Below are 17814 nucleotides of genomic sequence, written 5' to 3'. Positions count from 1 at the left end.
AACACACACACACACACACACACACACACACACACACACACACAATAAATTCAACAAATATTTAAATACGTAAAAAAATAAAAAAAAATAAAAAAAAATAAAAAAAAATTAAATTAAAAAAAATTAAATAAGCGTTTAAAACATATTTTACAAACAACAGTAGTACATATTATAGTGTTACTAATGTGAGACTACCCAATAAAAATATTTAACTAGTGAGTTTATTGGAATGCTGGCAGATAAAAACATATCACGAGGCAGGCGTGTGCTTCAGGTATTGTAAGCAGACTTGAAAAGGTGGGTTTTAAGGGACTTTTTGAAAGTGGAAGAGGATTTACAGTGACGGATGGGGTGGGGAAGTTGATTCCAGAGAGTGGGAGCGGAAAAGGAGAAAGAACGGTCGCCAGTGGTTTTGGTTTTGGTGCGTGGGGTGGAAAGTATTCTGCTGTCAGTGGATGAGCGAAGCTGTCTGGATGGAGTGTAAGGATGCAAGAGTTCAGAAAGATAGACAGGAAAGTGAGGATCAGTGAAAGAGTTGAAGCAGATGTTGGCGGTTTTGTGTATGATGCGGGAAGATATAGGAAGCCAGTGGAGTTGTTGCATAAGTGGTTGTGTGTGGTCGTGTTTCTTTGCCCTGAAGATGAGTGTAGCTGCTGTGTTTTGGACTTTCTGAAGTTTGTCTGTGAGGTGCTGGGGAATGCCTGTGAGTAGAGCGTTGCAGTAGTCAAATTTGGAGAGAATGAGAGAGCAGACAAGAGTGTTGGTGGCGTCAAAGGAAAGAAGATGTCTAATGCTGCTGATTTTTCTGATCTCAGTGTATGCAGATCTACAGATGTTCGTGATGTGCTTGTCCATGGAGAGGGTGTCTGTGAAGGTCACTCCAAGGTTTCTGGCAGAGGATGAGAGTTTGATGTCAGAGTTGCCTACAGAGATAGAAGAAGGAACAGAAGGAGGGAGAGGCTTGTTTTTAGGGTGGATGAGGAGGACTCTGCTCTGGTGTGACCAGTGTGCTTGTCTTCCCCTGCCACTGAAAACGTCTGTCTTGTGTAGGGATACAACATTTCTAATCATTAATGCAATTTTTGTATTAAACATTTAAAGTTTAGTATTTTGGAATCTTCTATGTTAGTAATGAATATTTAGAGTATTTTGAGGCACTAAAAGTAGTTGAGTGCAAAGAACTAGTTTCGTCTGGCTACAGGATACGACTGCTTATCCTGCAATTCTGGAACTGTTCCCCCCATTTTCTGCCACTTTTCCCTTTGACTCCAAGAGAGGAGCATGGTTTTAGTGATGATGATCATGACTTTTTCCATATGCCTGCTTTGACAGAACTTAAGGTATGTTTGTGTGCTTTTATTCATTCTTGTATTTATGTATGAAATTGTTGTTTTAGGACTGTGTTTTTAGGATTTTATAATGTATTTGTCTTGGTTTTCTGGAAGGTCTGCATGCTAGGTAGTTTCCAGACAACAGAAAGTGGAAAAAGTTATTTTGTTCACAAACTATGTTCTTCTTTTATTCCTAGTATGAACAGAAACATTTCCTTTAGAATGATTGTATTGTTTGGCAAATTATGTGGTGAATTTTCCAGTTTTACTGAGAATTCTATGGCTGTCTGGAAGAGGAAGATTTCCCGCCATAGAGCTGTGTCTATTTTTAGAATCATAAGTAGACCGGATATAGCATTGCCGGGTCAAGGTTGTAGGAGTGTTTCCGGTGTAAACAAAGCAGACAACAACAGATTCAGAACATATGTTTCTATTCAATCTTTGTCACTTTTCCTTGTGTGGTTTCTCCTACATTTGAGTGCAATGCACATATGACTAAGTGCCAAAAGGTGCGCACGAAAAGCTGACAAAGGGGCTAAAAAATAAAAGTTGACAAACACGACTGATATTGTGATTTTTGTTAAGACAACAGATGCTGGAACCCAATTACGAAAAGAAAAGATAAATTTACCCAAATGATTTTACAAATAACGATAATTTTGTTCGTTATATCATTCAAAACGGCACTGAATCATAGCATTAAGGTTATCTCGCACGTTTTTAAAGCTAGGGCTTTGAAACTTGGCACACAACCAAAGTATAATGACCTCCAGGTATGGTGCACATCACATTAAACAACATTGAATTTCAAGGTCACAGCGAGGTTAAATTTCCTTTGCAAACTGGAATATTGTCGTTGTCACGTCTTACATGTTTTAATACTAGATCAGTTAGACTTTACATACTTCACATACTTTCAGCATTTTTATAAAACCTCATTAAAAGTGACCTGCTGGTTAATCTTTGTCAAAGTTCAAGGTCACAGCGGGGTCACATCTGGTCCAAATGTGGAATATTTTCAATTTATTCAGCGCGTTTATAGCACGAGCTTTGAAAATACACACAGTTCTAGTGTATAATGTTCACACACGATTAAAGTCTGGTTGAAAAAGTCAAGGTCACAGCAGGGTCGCGTTGAGGTCAAACATATACATTTTTCAATGAGGTTTTCTCATATGTTTTTGAAGCTAGGGCCTTGAAACTTGGCACACTACGCAAGTTAAATTAAACCTCATCAAATTCCAAGGTCACAGTAAGGTTAAAGATCCTTTAAGGATATTTTCTAAAAAAGGTGACCGCCTGGTTAATGTTTGTCAAATTTCAAGGTCACAGCAGTGCCATCTGGCTTAAACTTTGAAAAATTGTCAATTTCTTCAACTAGTTTTATAGTGTTTGAAGTCATTCACACATGATGAAAGTCTGGTTGATAAAATCAAACGTCAAGGTCGCAGCGGGGTCGCATTGAAGTCAGACACATACAATTGTCATTTTCACGAACGCCTTTTAAGCAACACCTTTGAAACTTCACACATTCCAAAGTTTTGATGTTGTTTGGTTATAATCAAAGTGTGGTCAATTTCCATGATTGAGAGCATTCAGAGGGGTCAAGTTGAGGTCACACAAAAAGTGATAATCTTTATAAGACTCACGTTTGCTGCTATTGCTCACTTGACATTGGTGAAAGTGCTTATTTTATAATTGTTGATCTTGATGTTTTGACTAATTAATATTACCAGGATCAACCATACCAGATTTCAAAGTCCAGAAGTTGTCAAACCTCAAACCTGTTGGAAGTTTCAAAGATTTAAGCATCAACAAATTTCTATTTGATTTGACCTTAAATAACAGATTTGACCTTAAATCTTAAAACAGATCAACCAGACTTTGGTTTTATATAAATTGAAGTTCAATACAATTTCCTTTTTTTTTACCCACGCGAGACCCTGCTATGACCTTCACATTTCTCAAGGATCAACCTTGAATTCTCCATGTTGAACAATCATTAAGCAAAAGCGTTGTTTGAAGTTTGAAGGTTCTAGCTTCAAAAATCTCTGAAAAAATATGTTTCATCCGTTTTCTGAACCACATGTGACCCAGCCGTGACCTTGAAATCTGACAAGGGTCAACAAGACTTTTACCATGCATGGGGGCGATTAAACCCCAAATGTGTGTGAAGTTTCAAGGTTTCAACTTAAAAAACGTCTGAGAAAAATATACATTTTCCTTTTTGGACAATGTGTTGCACGCAAGACAACACGACAAACGCTCGTGTTATCATTCTTTTACTTTAAGGTCGACTTGCGTGCCCGCTCTTTCGCTAATCTCAATTAAAATTCATCTTGGAAGTTCGGTTTTATTACGCTTTTAATTAAGAAGATTAAACTAAGACAACAAATAGTTAGTTTTACCCATTAAACTCGATAAGGTAGTGACATTTTATGTTGAACGCAAGATGGTGTCGCACGCAAGATCTGAAAAGATGTTGACGACATAATTTCAACACTTGATAGCGCATTCGTGGTTCGTGATTTCTTCACAAATTTTGAACACAGAATGTGTCACGTGGTTCTGTAGATGAAGTAGATCTTTGTACATGTAAATTTTGTTTTTAAAAGAAAATAACCGTTAATTACCGAACATTTTGTCGCACGCAAGATATGACGAAATTTTCAAATCGTTTTCAAAAATGCTGTTCAAAAGTTCTGCAGTCTTTGCTGGATTACTTGAAAGACAGCAGTTTGATACACCGTTATCGCTTGACGTGTCGACATCAATTCCAGAGTTTTTGAAAAAGAAATTTAGTAAATATCTGCGATTGAAAAATGTATGCCGTGATGACGACACATCTTGCGTGCGACACCTTAAAATTCGGTTATCGAAAAAAAAAAATTCTCTCGAGATTTAGATTTGACGTTTGGTCTCGTCTGTAAAGCGATGTTTCAGGCATTCAATCAAACTAAATGCAATTCATTTGTGCTTCTTGTTATTTTTCTGTGGCATATTCAAAACACGAGGTATCACGATGTCCTTTTTCAGATGGCCGGTTTTGGCGTTATTTTTGACTTTAAACAAAGATAACTTCAAAACCGTTTAAGTCAGACACACGAAATTATGTCCACTATCTCTTCGCACATTCATCCACACACACACCAATTTTCAGCAGACACACGTTTTTAGAAACATTTTTATTGTAAAACAAAGTCGTCTTCTGTTCTGTGAGCACCTTTTGGCACTTAGTCATATGTGGTGTGCTATTCTTGTGTAACTTGTAGTTTTCTGATGATTGATATTATTTTATTGGAAGTTTTTCCTTGGTTTTGAACTTAGGTTATTTTCTTGTGTTTGTTCGTTTTGCTTCAACTTTAAGAGTTGGTTACATGAAAGAATAGTTAAGGATTGCTTGCTGTCTAGCAATGTAGTATGTTTTATGACATTACAATGTATATTTTCAGCTGTACTGTTGTACTACAAATGCTGTCATGTGGCTGAGGGCATACCTGACGAGGCTGGTGTTGCACAATTTGCCTTGAGGTGTGTTTCAGTCTGACGTTTAGTATGATGTGCACTTTGATTGTAACATGTTTACTTTATTATTGAGTTACATGCCTCTGAACTTAGATCTGTTATTAAACCGTTTTTTATGCAGTACTTGATTGCATTTTTCATGCAGTTGTGTAATTTCACTGGTGATGTGTTAGTCATCACCATTGATGATCCATTTTTTGAGTGTATTCTGATAAGACTACAAGCTATTGTTTTTGCATTCATTGTTTGACACTTTCTTTGTGTATTCTTCCAACAAGAATAATCTTTTGTATAACTATAATGATGGTTACTTGCTGTCATTACTTATTTGCGCTGTATTATGTTACAGGTTTTTTATTGAGGGTTTTCCGGTTATCCTTTTCGTCCGGAGTTTTCTGCATCCTAAATAAACTGTACTGTTGAACTTCCAATGGTGTCTTGTGACGTGCCTGGATGGATGTTCACACATGTATGCATATAATATGTGCAGACATGCAGCATCACAAAAGCACACACAAAAACCACCCCTTTTGTCACTCTCACCTTGCAGAAGTGTGGGCAGCAAGGGAAGGAACTCCTGATACAGCAGATCATGGCTGCCCCCACCGATGGACCGGAAGAGGCCCCGCAGCAACAGGAAGTAATTGTACGGCTCTTTGGCGCTGAGGGCCAGCTCCATGGAGCGGTTCACCAGCTTGTGCAAATGGGGCTAAAAACAAAGCAACATCCTTTTTGTTTTCCCTTCACTCAAGACACCTAACCTCTGAGTTCTGGCGTGACAGAAAAAGGTGTGCAGTCTGCTACTGGTGAGAGCTTGTTAACCTTTAGCACTCCAGATTCCAGCCAGCATTACTTCCCCTGTAGCCACATTATTTTGCTTACCTAGCGTAAGAATAACACCCACTAACTTTCAACACTTACAACTTCTTTGAAAATGCACTAATAAGCATGAAACGTTGTGGTTGTGATGGGGTTATATTTAACATTAACATATTTTTGTTTGCATGCATCATTTATTTTCTTAGCATAAATATAAATACAAAATGAAAAGGGGTTGTGTTGGCTAGTCTGTGGAATTTTGTGAAACTAACCAGTCTATGTCTGGTGAAACTCCTTTGATCAGGTAATCATGTTGACCATCCAACTTCCTGATCCTGGTATCTAAATAAATATATTTGTGGACCAGTGCATGTCATGGGACGATTTTTTTAATAGTTCGGTTAGCAACAACAAGCAGAGAAAAGCTTTGATCTCCACTAGATCCACAGGTCGCCATTTCCGAACACGCACACTTTTTACGTCTTGTCACTGGCTTGCTTTGCGCTGAATTTGAGTCAGTTTCTACGCAGTGTCTCTTCGACAAGCAAGTCAAGCATTTGCTACGCAGTCAGATTATCGGTAATGTTTGCTGGTCCTGTCATTTCACTAAACTGGACCAGCCACTGTTTGTATCCATCTGCACTTTCGTAAATTCCGTTTTGTAACCGTCACTGTCACTTGACCAACTGTCATTACACAGTTCATTGCGAAGATCTTCCTCGGTAATTCGTTCCAATTCAGCATACGATTTGTTGTCAAGAAACAATTCAAAAGAAAGTTTCAAACTCATCATCCTCCATCTTGCTTGTCGAAGCGCTAAAGTACCTTATCGATGCAAAAACAAAAGCAGAAAACTTCAACGAAACCGACTCAAATGCAGTGCAGACGACACAACGAGATAACGGAAGGAAGTGAGCCTCGCTTTGGCTCAAGTGCCGTTAAAAATACCGTTATTCTCGTATGCAAATATGAACGAGAAGTTGGTCATACGAACAAGCCTTGTGCTGGCGACGCTAATCGCCGCTGGCTGGCAAAGGGGGAGAAATGGCTGGGCGACGAAAATCGCCGCTGGCGAGCTAAAGGTTAACAATGTTCAAATAAATAAAATACAACTTTAAGCAGAGGGATCAAATATACCACAAAATTATTCACTCTTCTGGCTGAAAATGTTGAGCCTGTTTCTAGATCACTATTTCACAAATTAATTCTACAAAACAATGAAGGTTGAATACCGAAATAGGCAGAGAAAATTGAACTCCAAAGCAAAATGAGTAAATTTTTTCTGTGCTGCAAGTGTCATTTCTAGTATCAGTTTCAACCCACCTTCAACATCTGTTCATTTTCAGCAGCAAAGAGGGAGACAGAGCCAAAAACCAGTTTGTGCATCTTGAGGTAGAGATTGGAGCGGTCCATGTTCGCTGAAAATACAAGCATAAGATAAACATGTGCTGTCTCTTCAACACAGCAGACAATCAAACAATGGCAAGAGATATGAGAATGAATAATGAATACTGTGCGATAAACTCAAAACTACGTATGTCTGCGAAAACACTCACTAACTGCAACGAAAGTTTGATTGCTCCAGATCAGCTGTACAATAGCGCTGTCACACTATTGAGTTTCTTAGAAGACTTACTGCTTCAGACCATCAAACTGATTACAAATGTGACCCTCCACCACAAAATGAGTCGCATGTCACCTCGCGCGGTTCTGCGCAAGGCTTAATATAAGTCCGGGGAGTGTCTGGTAACAGTGTGAGGGTCACCTTAGTCACAGGCTTATAACTCAAACAGTTTTCGCTCTTTTCTAAAACGGTTTTCACCACTGGATAGAGCATAAAAAACTCTTTAGGAAAATGTAAAAATATGAAAATCATGCAAAGGTGACATGCGACTCATTCCGTGGTGGAGGGTCACAAATGGAGTATTTGTCACAAAAACAATAAAATCACAATACTTTTGTGAGCAAGCAGACTCAATAAGAATTCTGCCTAAGAGACAAAAGGATTGTTCTTCGGCAAAATCAAGCAAATGTCACATACACACCTACACACATGCACATAAAGCACACACACATAAAACACACACACACACATATAAACACAAACACGGAGAGTGTAAAAGAAGCAAGACACTCACATCCCATCTCCTCCACACAAACACACACACACCCACACAGTGTAAAAGAAGCAAGACACTCACATCCCATCTCCTCCACCCACACACACCCACCCACACAGTGTAAAAGAAGCAAGACACTCACACCCCATCTCCTCCACACATACATACATACACACACACACCCACAAACAAACACCCACACACAGTGTAAAAGAAGCAAGACACTCACATCCCATCTCCTCCACACAAACACACACACACCCACAAACACACACCCACACACAGTGTAAAAGAAGCAAGACACTCACATCCCATCTCCTCCACCCACACACACCCACCCACACAGTGTAAAAGAAGCAAGACACTCACACCCCATCTCCTCCACACATACATGCATACACCCCCACACACACACACCCACACACAGTGTAACAGAAGCAAGACACTCACACCCCATATCCACACACACACACACACACACACACACACACACACACACACACTCACACACACCCACCCACATAGTGTAAAAGCAAGACACTCACACCCCATCTCCTCCACACATACATACATACATACACACACACACACCCACATAGTGTAAAAGCAAGACACTCACATCCCATCTCCTCCACACATACACACACACCCACAAACACACACAGTCTAAAAAAAGCAAGACACTCACATCCCATCTCCTCCATGCGTCCCAGCAGAAAGTTGATGAGGATGGTGGCAAAAGTGGAGGATGTGGACAGGTTGGCCAGAAATGCGTTCGCCACAATCTGCAGTGCATAGTTCTGGTTGATGCGTTCAACCACGTACTGAAACAAGAATCATCGTGTAAACGCTGATCTGTATGCGTATGTAAGTTATCTCATTGAAGAATTTCTGCCTCATATGAAACAATCCTCTCCCTTTTGCTTTTAAAACAATTGTTTTTTTACAAATCTCTTTTCTTCAATAAATACATTCACAAACACAGTGGTTACATAATCTTTCCAAAGCAAAGAAACACATGTGAGTTATTTAAATGATAGTACAGAAATTAGGATTTTTTCTTCCTCTCTACAAACTATAACATCTTCCTCCCAAATCAAAACTACCAAGTTAACGGTTAATAAAAAGCAATGTATATGCATCTTCTTGTGAAAACAATGAATATCTGCCATAATTTCAATGACTCACCTCGATATTTGTAGAAAAGATCTCACGAAATGTGACTGGACTCATCATGGTAAACTGTGAACAAAAATATAAATACAAACAATGCTACAAATCAATGGAACTTTGGACTATAATCTTTGGAACCGGTGGAAGAGTACGCCTGCATCAAACCAATTTAAACATTATGAATGTTAACTTGTCCAGTGTATTTCACTTAGTTGGGTTAACTCATTGTCTCCCAGGTATTGATATATCCGTACCCACTCATATGGCTCCATCTGACCTGGTACGGATATATTCGTACACACAGTCACTTCAGTCGCTTCCTGTAACGTCGATCTAACGCCTGCATTCCATCATGTTGATACACAGTTTCTACACAGTTACTACAATTCTGAGTGACCTGCTGCAGCACAGCTGGTCTCGGCTAAAAAAAACTTGGTCAATATAGGTTTGTTTGTTTGTTTATTTGTTGCTTAACGTCCAGCCGACTACGCAGAGCCATATCAGGACGAGGAAGGGGGGGATGAAGGGGGCCACTTGTCAAGCGATTCCTGTTTACAAATGCACTAACCCATTACTTGTGTCCCAGCAGGCTTTAGTAAAACTAAATTAATACCTACTGGAAGATTACCAGTTTCCAGTATGTTAAAATAGGCTTAACCTATCTACTGCTGGACTTACATCAGAACACTAACAGATTAAACTATACATGAATCGCGAGACAAGCGGCAAGAGAAGGGATTTTTGGAAAAAATACAGGTGAATGAGCAAGAAGGCAGAAAAAAGAAAAGAATTCATGAAGAAAAAGAGAGCATGACAGGAAAGAGGAACCAAAAATCTACCTAACAGCAAACTAGAAAGCTCCTGCGGTTCCAAAAACAGGAGGGGCCTTTAATTTCATAACCGCAGTGCCCCACTGCGGGAGTCAATATAGGTGGGGTAAAAAGTGTTAAGCACGCAAGCTTTTCATTCTTCATATAGCCTAGCAAATGAAGAAATGCAGAAGTGAAAACTTTATCTAACAACAGCGCTGAAAGTCCAGAGACTGGTGCACTAGCCTTTGGCGAGTGCTTCTCAAAAATTTACTAGCCAAATAGAAAATGTTACTCGCAAAACCAACAAGATGACTCTTAACTAATTTTGAAGCTAGCATTTGATCATTGTACACGCCAGCGGTATGCATCTATTCTGATATGTTTTTCACTGCCAAAAGATAAGCCGTGTTCAATTTGAGCTGAAGATCGATGCTGTCGGTTTGGTCTTTGTTTACTTCTTGCTTTTTGAACGCTGACTGAATTGAGGCCTGACCACCGACTTGTTTTCCTTGTCGTGAAAGTTGAGCATCACTTGCTGATTCTATCTGCTTCTTGCTGTTGCTGTGATATTGCAGTGTTTCCTTTTTAGAATTGTCTGTGCCTGTTACAAAGTCAGATTTACCAGCGATAGATGCAGATTGCAAGCAAACTGCATACGCCATCTTGTTTGTGCTTTCGTCGTACAAAAGCCATGAAAATTCCTTCTTCCAATTTAGAACAAAGGTTCGCTGACTTGTTGTTGAAGACTTAGCTTTCTTCGGTAATTTTCCGCTGTCCGATTCGCCAGTCTTCGTCTGCTTCATCGCTAAATGTTCGATCAAAGGAATGTTTCGAAAGCACGCACATTGTAAAAGGTAAAAATGAAGATCTGAAAATGCACGAGTCACTTCGGCCGCAATATAATGTTGTTCGGAGGTTCGAATTTGTTTCAGCAAACTTTACTCGAATATAGATGAAAATTTCTACTCGCCAGGTACATATTTCTAAAACACTCGCCACTTTCAGGCCTGAACAAGAACGTGCACATTTCCACACATAGTCAACATCATCTAGAATCAGTTAGATAACATATATATATATAAAATAACTATTACAATCAGTTTTTAAGATAAAACATAAGCTGCAAAAAGCAACAATATCTATGTACGTTAAGAAACTGAGAAATTAAAATAAACAAGAAATTCCTACGAGGTAGGAAAAACACCCCCGTCAAAGGGAAATAACCTTCTCAGTTGGTGGCAGTGACTGAGTGAGAATGGTTATTTCCCTTTGACCATTAAGATGTTCCTCTATAAGTCCTTGTATAATTTTAATCCACCAATAACTCCCTAACCGTGTGTTTGACTGGTCCCAATTTTTGTAAGGACCGTCTCAGGAATGTATAGAACCTGTTCACCAAGTTTGGTGACGATCGGTCCGTTCATTCTTGAGATCTATATGCGAACACAAACAAACAAACAAACAAACAAACACATCGAGCGAAACCTATACACACCCCTATACCGGGGGTGTAATAATGCTGTTACACCACATTAGTAACAGAAGATTTGGTAAAATGGTGAAGAAAACCATAAACACTGGGTTATAGTGAGTGTTAAGAATACAAAGAAATCATAAGATGCTACTCAAACCCAAAAACCTATAAAAGGAAGCTGGCATGAAACACTTAAAAATTAATGACATTTACCTGTAACAATCAAAATGAATCGCAGGAAAATGGTTTATATACACTGACACAGAAACACACACACAGTTCAAGAAGCAGACAGATGACAAAACAAAAAGAACAGGCAGAAGAGAATGTAAGAACAACAACAAAGTGAGAAAAAACAACTCACAACTCCAGCAAAGTGTTCCAGGACCTCCTTTTCCTCTTTAGTCCTGACGCTTTGCACCCTAGGAACAAGCATGCCAACTGTCAAAAATGGTGCTCGCAATCAAACACAGTACAGATGGGTTTAAAGTCAAAGAGGGGGAAGAGGAGGGATTTGGTTTCTGAACACTCACCACTGAAGTAAATATCGTCAGAACACATTTTTCATCCCCAATCAGACCTCTCTTTTTGTCCCTGCAAAGTTTGAGATTGATGCGAAGGAAACTGTTAAATCGAAAATTGGTGGGAGATGTAAAGATGTCGATACAGTGCTTTGTTAAATACTTATGACGTACAACAACAAAAACAGGTCTAAAACCGGAGGGAGTCTTAAAATGGAGGTCAATTTACACAGGTTATTAACAGAAAAGGTCTAAAGACGGAGGAAGTCTTAAATCAGGGGTCTCAATAGGAAAGTTCCACTGTAGTGTAAATGGTTTGACTATTGTGAATGCAGCTAAACAGTTCTGCTGAGAGAAAAAAAACGCCTTTGGGCCAAAATGACTCCTTCTCCCATTCAGGGCCTAGCATTGGAAAAAGTGAGTTCAGCTTACAAAGGCGGGGGTCTGGGGGCCGCAGGAGGCCCCCAGTGGGGTCCAGGGGCTGGTTGCCCCCCGAATTTGTAGATTTGTTGGAGATTTGTTACCTAAAATGACCCCCCCAAAGAAGATTGAGCAACTAAATTATGCCTTCACCAACAAGCAAAACACAGACAGAAAACAAGAAAACTGACAATCTTGTGTTATTTGGCTTAAAAGTGCTTACCTTCTTCAAACAAACACAATGTCACTCAATGTCAGCAATGTCACTCCTTGTCTTAAAGTTGTTGAAAACTATACACAGTCTCAGGCATAAATCATGTCCCTCCTTTGCTTAAGTTGAAAATGAGAGTTGGCTAACCTGTTCGTCAGTTTGTTCCTGTGAGTCTGCGTTTCACAGTGGCCTGTGATAGCAGCGAAGCCCTTGTTCGCGTAACCTATTTCTTTCCGGCACAACTGACAGTATGCTTTGCCAGAAATAGCAACCTTTCGGAGCCATAGTCCGTATCGGCACATTACTTCTTCTGACTTGCCTTCCGCCTTCGGAACGAAATCCAGCCATTCCCACTTCCAGGAATACCTGGATTCTTTGTCACTGAATGGCTGACCACGTTCAACAATGTCGCTTCGAGACATTATTTCAAGTCTAGAGCCACAAAACACCGGCACAAAGCATGCTCGCGCGATGCCAGAGGAAGTGCGTGCTCAAGCAAACTGTCAAACCGATTGAGAATTGAACCGAACGGCGCACAAAACGAAAGCTGGGACTGTTTGGGTTTACCGTTTGGGAATAACAGGTTTTTGCATTTCAGCGTACACCAAATCGAGTTCCGCGTACTGGAGATGTTATTTGGGCGTAAAGTACGCCGAACGGCTTACAATGCTAGGCCCTGCCCATTCAACATTATTTGCAACCAAATGCACACACACTCACCCTGCTTCTTACTTGCATGCAGATGCACACAGACATGCATGCACACACACACTTCACCAGACACCACCAACCTTCACCAGCAAAGAAAAACACAAAACGAAATAAAGGACACTAACGCTGCAGGCCTGACAAAAGTCTGTCCATTGGTGGCGACGTTGATTGTGTAGATGTCGAGGGCCTGCATGGCGTACTTGACTAGACGGGAATACACCAGCGTCTCCTTGGGCTGGAACTGCTTGTTGGTCACCAGGTTGGGGTCCGCTGTCAAAAGGAAATCCTTTGATGAGACCATTTTCTTAGCTAGAATCAAGATGCATGCTGTGAGAAATTTTTTGATAATGTGCTGCAATGAAATCTGAAGCAACCTGCCTTATCACAGAATTGTATCATAAATTAGTTCAACAACCTAAAACCAGTGTCACTGAAGCTCCTCTCTAAGCCTAAGCATCTTGTGCTCTTTCTCTCTTTCTTTTGTATGTTTCTTATGTTTCCGTCTTCTTTTCTTTCTTTTCTTGTTAATGTTTGCTGCATGTTTTGTAAAAAGTAAAGTTCTACAAGATTACAATCTGCGGCAATACCAAACAAGCAAGAAAAGCTGATGAATTACACATACAACACCCCAGATGTACACTCGGCCAGGAAGAGAGGAACAGAAGCACAAAAAAGTCTCACCTGTGCCAATGGCCTTACAGGTAAGCACACCCCAGGTGATTGTTTTTACCCCACAGACCAGTGTCTTGACAAGTCCTCGGCAGTCACCAACAGAGTATGTGCCGAACTGAGGCGGGCAGACACCAAACCGACTGCTTGATAACTGCAAAAGATACAATGAAAAAGATACATGTATATCAGGTTCCAAATACCACACAACGAAAGTGTTAATTTTTGCCCATTCGCAAACGTTGAGGCTGCACAATGGTGACCACATTTTCACTCAAATACATTGAAAGTTTTGTTAAACAGTCTTTGACTCAGCCCTCAATACGGGATTGCATTTCAGCTTGGAAGCTTAAAAATTAAGCAGGCAAATCCGGATAAGACGAAATTGAAGGGACCGAATTGTTATTGTGTCCTATCCGAAATTTCGACTTGGTCATAGTACCGTGAACTACGAAAAAAATCAAAGAGACCGCTTGAGTATCAGTCAAACAACTTGTGATAATGCATGTTTCAGTTACTAGGTACTGCCCTGCCTTTGATCTGGCCCACACACAGATTTCCACTCTGTTACTGAAACTCGGTCACTGACCGGTCACTGACCCCCATGACAGGAGAACCACCTCTCATGGCAAAAACTGGGTCATTGACCCCTGGGAAGAAGGTCGTGTCTGTAAACAAGGCCACCCAATGCCTTTGATCTGGCCGCACACACAGAGCACACAAGACTGAACAAAGACTGAATGAGAGGCAACCCACAATTTGAATTCTTCTGCTTCCGTATAGTAACCACGTGGTTCACCCGTGAACACACACTGTGAGTACCACTCGCCTCTCCTTACTCCTCGCCCCCTCCTAACTTCACTTCATACTTTATTGCGTGCCGACTGACCAGTCGGTGTGGCGTCCGTGTAGAGAAGAAGGGAATAAGGTTACACAATGCGCTAGTGTGAGACGCCAAGTTTCGTGTTTCGAGTTGCTGTAGTAAATATAGAGTAAATTTTGTCTTTGGGACTGACTTTCTGTTGTGTGCTATCCGTCTTTCGACTTACGAAAGAGAAATCCCATTTCGAGCTCAGGGTACTTTGTACACATAGATAAAGAGGGATAATTCCGGACCAGAATTTCTTTGTGTGCTAAGCGAATTTTTGACTTAACCGTTTGTGAGTTAGCTGGATTTGCCTGTAAATTGATTTGCTTAAAACGTTTTTGCTTGAAATTGAAATTGCAATGAAAGACATGAGTTCAATGGGTTCAATGCAGTGGGTTCAATGCATTCTTTATTTTTTTCCTGAATCCAAATATATATAATTATGTGGTTTTAAATTTTGATAATGCTCAAAAATAAAAATAAATCTGTTTTATGCTAAAATAGGTTCCTGTTTGTTTTTCCCGAGAAAACGTCCTCTCCGTCGAAGGGTTTCTGCCAGCTCAGGACTTTACTAGTCTTGGCGAAAAGGGATTTCGGTCTGTTCAGTTTTAATCCTTTTGCCTGACATATTGACTGAATGTTTTCATTTCGCTGTGCAGGACTTTTTCTTTTATCAAGCAGGCATTTAAAAAAAAAAAACACTGACCTTATCGGCAGCATCAGCAGTTGCAGAAAATCCAGGGAACAGCTTCTCCTCTTTGGGAGTCTCTGGTGGTATCATCTTGATGTCAGGAGTGGCGGGTGGCTGGGTCCCTGGTGGTGCGGGGGTTGTTGGGGTGGGTGGGGGCTTGGTGTCTGCCTGAGCTTGTTGTGTAGGTGCTGATGCTGTTGTTGCTGCTGCTGCTACTGCTGCTGCTGTTGTTGTGCCACTGGCAGTGTTTTGTTTGCTGCAACAATTAGAAGTAACCCTTAGTTGGTTTTTTCTCTCCTGTGAATATCCTGGATTGTCTGTCATGAATCTTCATTGCATGATGAAATCTGTGTGAATGCAATAAAATCACCAAATGAAGTCTCTCGATCAAGGTTATTTAAAAAAAATGTCAGGGCAAAGAGTTCTTAACAAGAAGTTTGAAATAGCAGGTTACGATCAACTGGACCTCAGAGGACGTTCAAGTCAATTAATAAAACTCATTATTTCTCATTTCTTTTATTAATCCCTAAAATGATCTTGATTTGAAATGAAATGAATATTCTGTTATTCAAGAAGTTTCGTCTTTATATTTTGTTGATCATATCCTGCCATAAAACAATAGGTATGATTATGTGAGCACTTACTAAAAGTTTTAAAATTGTTGTGCTCCTTTGTAAGCATGTTGCTGTCTTGTCATGTGTGTGTATATGAATAAAATGTTTAAACCAATTAATAAAACTGTCAGTGAACAACAAGTCATTGTTCTCCTTTCCATCACTTATAGCTTCCAGGGCGAAACAGTTTTCTAGCGACTCACCACTTTTGTAGAATCTGTGGCAGCTGCACCTTGGCGATGGTCTTGAACTTCAGAACAAACACTTCCAGCATCCGCATTAGCAGTTCTCGCCCCTGCACAAACAAGCCACACATATACTAGCATTGTACTGACTGTCAGTTACAAGGACTATCAACTCGCTTTGATATTTAGGTTTACATTTCATCATTGAAAACTTCTGCAGCATACAAGAGTCTTACTCTTAGTTGATGGATACTTCACTCAAAACTGAAGCAAATCCTTACCTTCCCCCCATGTTCTTTTTTCTATCATTCACACCATAAAATCAAAGTCTGCTTATTGTTATCCTTGAACAAGAAGGGCAAAGCCCATACAACTCACATGCTTGACCTTGACATGACCTTGACCCTCAAATAACTAAACCTAGCAATGACATCATACACTAAGAACTGCTTTACACATTTTTCCTACCAAAATACATGTGACCTTGACCCAAGGTCAAGGTCATCCAAGGTCATGCAACACAAAGCTGTTAATTCAAGACATAGGAAGTACAATGGTGCTTATTGGCTCTTTCTACCATGAGATATGGTCACTTTTAGTGGTTCACTACCTTATTTTGGTCACATTTCATAAGGGTCAAAGTGACCTTGACCTTGATCATATGTGACCAAATGTGTCTCATGATGAAAGCATAACATGTGCCCCACATAATTTTTAAGTTTGAAACAGTTATCTTCCATAGTTCAGGGTCAAGGTCACTTCAAAATATGTATACAATCCAACTTTGAAGAGCTCCTGTGACCTTGAAGCAAGGTAAACCAAACTGGTATCAAAAGATGGGGCTTACTTTGCCCTATATATCATACAGGGTGACACGAAAAAAACAGATCCCACCAAAAGTTTAATATTTTCTGAAATAATCAGCCGATTCTTTTATTTTTTCAGGTGAGCCAAGCTGAAATGATGTTCTAACAGCCCACCAAGTTTGAGCTTCAAGATGTCATGGACAACGGAGCATAAGACATTTATAGTCGAGGCCTATTTTCGCCGGCGAACAGATTTGCTCGGGCTGCGCACAACAGACTCTCTGACTGAATCAATATTCCTCGGTGTCCTTGCTGATTTAGGTCGACCAGAGTGGGATCCCCTGTTAGGGTTTTTACTATTGAGGTTATTGACAGTCCCATGGTCTCTGAACTTATCCCTCCATCCATAGATAACTGATTTAACAGGAAAGTCTCTACGTCCAAACTGTCTTTTGAATTCCAGTTGAGCAGCGTGGATAGAATTCGACCGAAAATAGGCCTCGACTATAAATGTCTTATGCTCCGTTGTCCATGACATCTTGAAGCTCAAACTTGGTGGGCTGTTAGAACATCATTTCAGCTTGGCTCACCTGAAAAAATAAAAGAATCGGCTGATTATTTCAGAAAATATTAAACTTTTGGTGGGATCTGTTTTTTTCGTGTCACCCTGTATATAGGTGAGGTATTCAATCTCAAAAACTTCAGAGAAAATGGGAAAAATAGCTGTTTTTTAGACAACATTTATGGCCCCTGCGACCTTGACCTTGAAGCAAGGTCAAGATGCTATGTATGTTTTTTGGGGCCTTGTCATCATACACCATCTTGCCAAATTTGGTACTGATAGACTGAATAGTGTCCAAGAAA

At 40.1% G+C, this 17814-nt stretch overlaps 1 protein-coding gene across 5 annotated transcripts in view; it reads right to left on the bottom strand.

Annotated features, from left to right (window-relative positions):
- The window catches only part of LOC138981634 (transformation/transcription domain-associated protein-like), a 158528-nt gene that overhangs the window by 121847 nt on the left and 18867 nt on the right, over positions 1-17814 (bottom strand). For all 5 annotated transcript variants that reach the window (XM_070354624.1, XM_070354628.1, XM_070354625.1 and 2 more), the window contains exons 14-22: positions 16163-16254; positions 15361-15601; positions 13799-13940; positions 13243-13387; positions 11619-11676; positions 8984-9037; positions 8484-8619; positions 6999-7093; positions 5400-5565 (exon numbers count right to left, since the gene is read on the bottom strand). In XM_070354624.1, the coding sequence (XP_070210725.1) occupies positions 5400-5565; positions 6999-7093; positions 8484-8619; positions 8984-9037; positions 11619-11676; positions 13243-13387; positions 13799-13940; positions 15361-15601; positions 16163-16254 (1129 nt within the window). The remainder of the gene's footprint in view (positions 1-5399; positions 5566-6998; positions 7094-8483; positions 8620-8983; positions 9038-11618; positions 11677-13242; positions 13388-13798; positions 13941-15360; positions 15602-16162; positions 16255-17814) is intronic.

The sequence above is a fragment of the Littorina saxatilis genome, linkage group LG12 (genome assembly GCF_037325665.1).
Source record: "Littorina saxatilis isolate snail1 linkage group LG12, US_GU_Lsax_2.0, whole genome shotgun sequence".
Lineage (NCBI taxonomy): Eukaryota > Metazoa > Mollusca > Gastropoda > Littorinimorpha > Littorinidae > Littorina > Littorina saxatilis.
The sequence above is the reverse complement of the archived record's forward strand: the minus strand, read 5'-3'. Positions and strand labels throughout refer to the sequence as shown.